Below are 3,622 nucleotides of genomic sequence, written 5' to 3' on the forward strand. Positions count from 1 at the left end.
TATAGAATCATATTCTGTGTTCCATTATCAAGGATGCTGATTTGATTGTCTTATAATTTTTTTTTCATCTGCAGCTCTGTGATCCATCATTAGAATGATATCAAACATAAGAAATTCTTACACACAATTCTTATAAATTGTAGAAATTTTCTCTCTTTGAAATATATATTCATGAAATATTTCTTGTGGATATGATTGTGTAATAGTCTTTTAGGATTGTGCTACATGATCTATCATCAGAATGTAAGAGGGTTAAAGTTCAAATCATGGATCATGTAGAATGATCCAAAACATTGATGGTTAAAAACTATTACACAATAATACTGAAAAAGAAGAAAATTTATTGAATGAATTGTAAAAATCTGATACTAAAATTCATTAATATGAATTGTAGAAATCTGATATTTGCTAATATGACATGATATTTTTACATACTCGAATCTGCACGGAGCAGCTCAGACAGAAACAGTCCACAGAGTATTTACTCATCCATTAAATCATCTTTACAGAAAACATAGAGAGGCGTAAGACAGAGAAACTTTACAGAAAACATAGAGAGGCGTAAGACGAGACTGTACAGAAAACATCTGCAAGCATGGACAAAATGCAAGAGGTGTATCAGTTTCAGAAGATTACATATGCATTTAACAAGTGGCCTCAGTTAAAAGCATTAACTACATTCAGTTTCGAATTTTAGTCGCTTTTTCAAGATGATTGCTAAGCAGCATATCCTCTGCTTTCCCTTCCAATATCCTCACAACTTGGACCATGCTCGGTCTCTCATTCTCATCATTTTGAATGCAGAGTATGCTCACCACACCTGCTCTTCTCACTTCTTCAACATCTGCCTTGTGAGCAATCATTTCATCCACAATACCCATTATGTTTCCCGTCTCGATCTCCTCTGCAGCCCAGGTGGGAAAATAGCACTGAGATCCCTCCACACTCAAGTCAAGATTCCTTCGCCCTGAGATTATTTCCAACAATGTCATGCCAAAACTGTAAACATCCGCCTTCACTGTTATTGGCAATCCTGAAAGCCACTCTGGAGCCAAATACTCTCTCGTTCCTCTTGTTGTCGTCAAAACCCTACCGAAATCTCTGCCAACGAGCTTTGCCAGACCAAAATCAACCACTTTTGGGGAAAAATCCCCATCCAGAAGAATATTTTCAGGCTTGATATCACAATGGATGATGCGATCTCTGCATTCTTTGTGGAGATAGAGTAACCCTCTTGCAGTACCCAAAGCGATCCCAAATCTGGTATTCCAATCGAGCACTCTGCCCGCTTCTTTGGCCTTGCGAGACAAGAAAGAATTGAGAGACCCATTCTGCATGTACTCGTAAACCAGCATTATTTAAGATCCTTCTGCACAGAATTCCACAAGTCTCACCAAATTCACATGATTTATGTTCCCAATCGTGCTTATTTCAGCGCGGAATTGCTTCTCTGCTTGTCCCAAACCCTCTAATTTTTTCACTGCCACAGATGTATTGTCCCGTAGAGTTCCTTTATAGACAAACCCAAATGCCCCCTTTCCCAACTTATGGGCGAAACTGTTTGTCGCAATTTTCATCTCGCTGTGGGTGAATGCCCTCAGCGATGTTGTTTCACCGTTGTACTCGGCTCTCTCAAGCAGCCTTCGACGCCTGCGCTGAATAAACTATGCAACAACTAACAGAGCACCCAAAACAGCGAGCCCCCAAGGAATTGAAACAGACAGAGCAATTACTCTGCTTCTGCTGCTGCTGCTACCTCCGTCAGATGACAATTGTGGCAGATCAGAAGCAGCCAATCGAAGGAATGAAGATTGGTCGTCAGATGAAGTGGCCTTAGTCTGCATGCCTAATAAGTCGCCAAACCACAGCTTACAAACAGCAGAATTTGAATCAGTGAAAGCAAAGGCCGTGCAGGAACAATTGTTCAGACAAGCAGTTTTGCATCCTTGTAGACTCAACGACTCTTGTGCACTCTGAAACGCCGCTCCGTGCTCTGAAAAGGAAATATTAGTGAGTTGAAGAAAACCATCAGTGGAGCAGTTTAATGGACTACTCCGGACACAACCGCTTGACCACCATTGCTGAGAAGTCCAGATTGTAGCATTTCTGGGCTCAAAACCTTCAACACAGCTCCATCACTGAATGCTGGCTTGGTTGAAGCAGACTCCATAAGCGCCGCACACACCATACACGTCACAATTTGAAGTGGGTGAAGTATAAACCAGGCTCCAGGCTTTGTTATTAACCGAGACGGAGAACCACAGCTGGCCGTTCCAGCAAACAAAATCCTTCGCCATAGTCGTCGACCGAACTTTGGGTGAAAGGTCATATGCATAGTACATATTTGTTGGAGAAATCTCCACGAATTTCTGCTGAAATGAGGTATCAGATAGGGCCCCTGGCACGGTGGAAAAATATCTACCAGTCCACTCTCCCGAGGTGTAATATGAAACGCCAGTTTCATACTGCAGAACAAAGTCCGTCTTTCCTGGGGATGGATTCATCTGGAGAAAGAATTTACCAGGCGCTGGATCCAACGAGCTCTTCCAAGAGTATAGCTTCATGCCTTTCCACAGCTTCGAGGTAGGCATGAAATGATCTGTGGGATGTGCAAAACTCTCCCACACAATCTCAGAAGTGTTTTGGGGATCTAAAAGAACAAAATTACCAGAGTCCAGTATGGTAGCCATGGACGCCCCTGTTTTCTGAGTATCATTACTCGACCAAGTGATATTGCCTTTCAAATCAGATACAGTGAGATAACCAGATTTAGACAGAGAGAGAAGGCCTGGCTGGTTTTCAATGGGAGTTTCTCTGTTAGCCACCCAGATGATGATGTTATCAGGGATCTGAGCATACTAGACTCCAACATAACAGTTGTTTGTTCCATTCGGATTGAAAAACCCCAATTCAAAGGTACCATTGTTAGAAATGATGGTCTGGTTTCCTCTGAGAGAAGAGCCGACAGAGAGGGTGTCTGCACCAGCAACAAACAAATTGCAACCACGCTGGAGAATAAGCAGAGCAAGCGCCAGAAGGAAACATTTCTTACAGTTGAATGCCACATGATTTTTCTGGAACGGCTCCATTTTTCTTCGGGCTATGATTTTTCAGGAGCTGCGATTGTCGAGAGTTTTTAATAAGATATTAAGTCGACGACGAAAGGTGTTATGGACTGAGAAGAGGACTCGTCTGAAACAGTCGATAGGTTTTGTCATCCGCTGTTGAAAGTTAGAGACAAGGTGAGATTAGCAATTGAAGGTAATAAATCCGCGTTTGTGACTGGGCAGCGATGCGAGTCGTGACCTTGAAAATCTAAAACAAAAGGGTGGATTAAATTATATTTATAATTTAACCAATACATATGCCATTACCTATGTCATCTTCATTAAAGGGTCCGTTTGGTTCGTGGAAGATGACAGGAATTGGCTTTTTCAAAGTCCGGATTTGAAAATTTGTGTGTTTGTTTCAAAATTTGCAAAATGGAATTAGCATACGCAACTTCCAATTTTGCCTCAAAACCAAGTTTTCCAAATTCCTACTAGCAGGCAGGTATTGAAAATTAAAACCTGGTTTTTTTTTTTAAGGAGTGTAAAAACAATAGATTGGACTACTTTTTGAA

At 41.4% G+C, this 3,622-nt stretch overlaps 1 protein-coding gene and 1 pseudogene across 2 annotated transcripts; both read right to left on the reverse strand.

Moving 5' to 3' along the window:
* Nucleotides 1–321: 321 nt before the first annotated feature.
* On the reverse strand, nucleotides 322–1,392 carry LOC149554248 (G-type lectin S-receptor-like serine/threonine-protein kinase At2g19130 pseudogene; annotated as a pseudogene). The gene has a single exon (XR_016353440.1). The product of XR_016353440.1 is annotated as a G-type lectin S-receptor-like serine/threonine-protein kinase At2g19130 pseudogene (transcript).
* Nucleotides 1,393–2,135: 743 nt separating this feature from the next.
* On the reverse strand, nucleotides 2,136–3,089 carry LOC149554249 (G-type lectin S-receptor-like serine/threonine-protein kinase SD1-13). Its single transcript, XM_089790490.1, has 2 exons — nucleotides 2,905–3,089; nucleotides 2,136–2,814 (listed from the first exon to the last, which is right to left on the reverse strand). The coding sequence occupies exons 1-2, from the start codon at nucleotides 3,087–3,089 to the stop codon at nucleotides 2,136–2,138; spliced, it is 864 nt and encodes a 287-aa protein (XP_089646616.1).
* Between the last annotated feature and the right edge of the window lie 533 nt (nucleotides 3,090–3,622).

The sequence above is a fragment of the Cupressus sempervirens genome, chromosome 6 (genome assembly GCF_028749045.1).
Source record: "Cupressus sempervirens isolate cs-2001-9-10 chromosome 6, ASM2874904v1, whole genome shotgun sequence".
NCBI classification, from domain to species: Eukaryota; Viridiplantae; Streptophyta; class Pinopsida; order Cupressales; family Cupressaceae; genus Cupressus; species Cupressus sempervirens.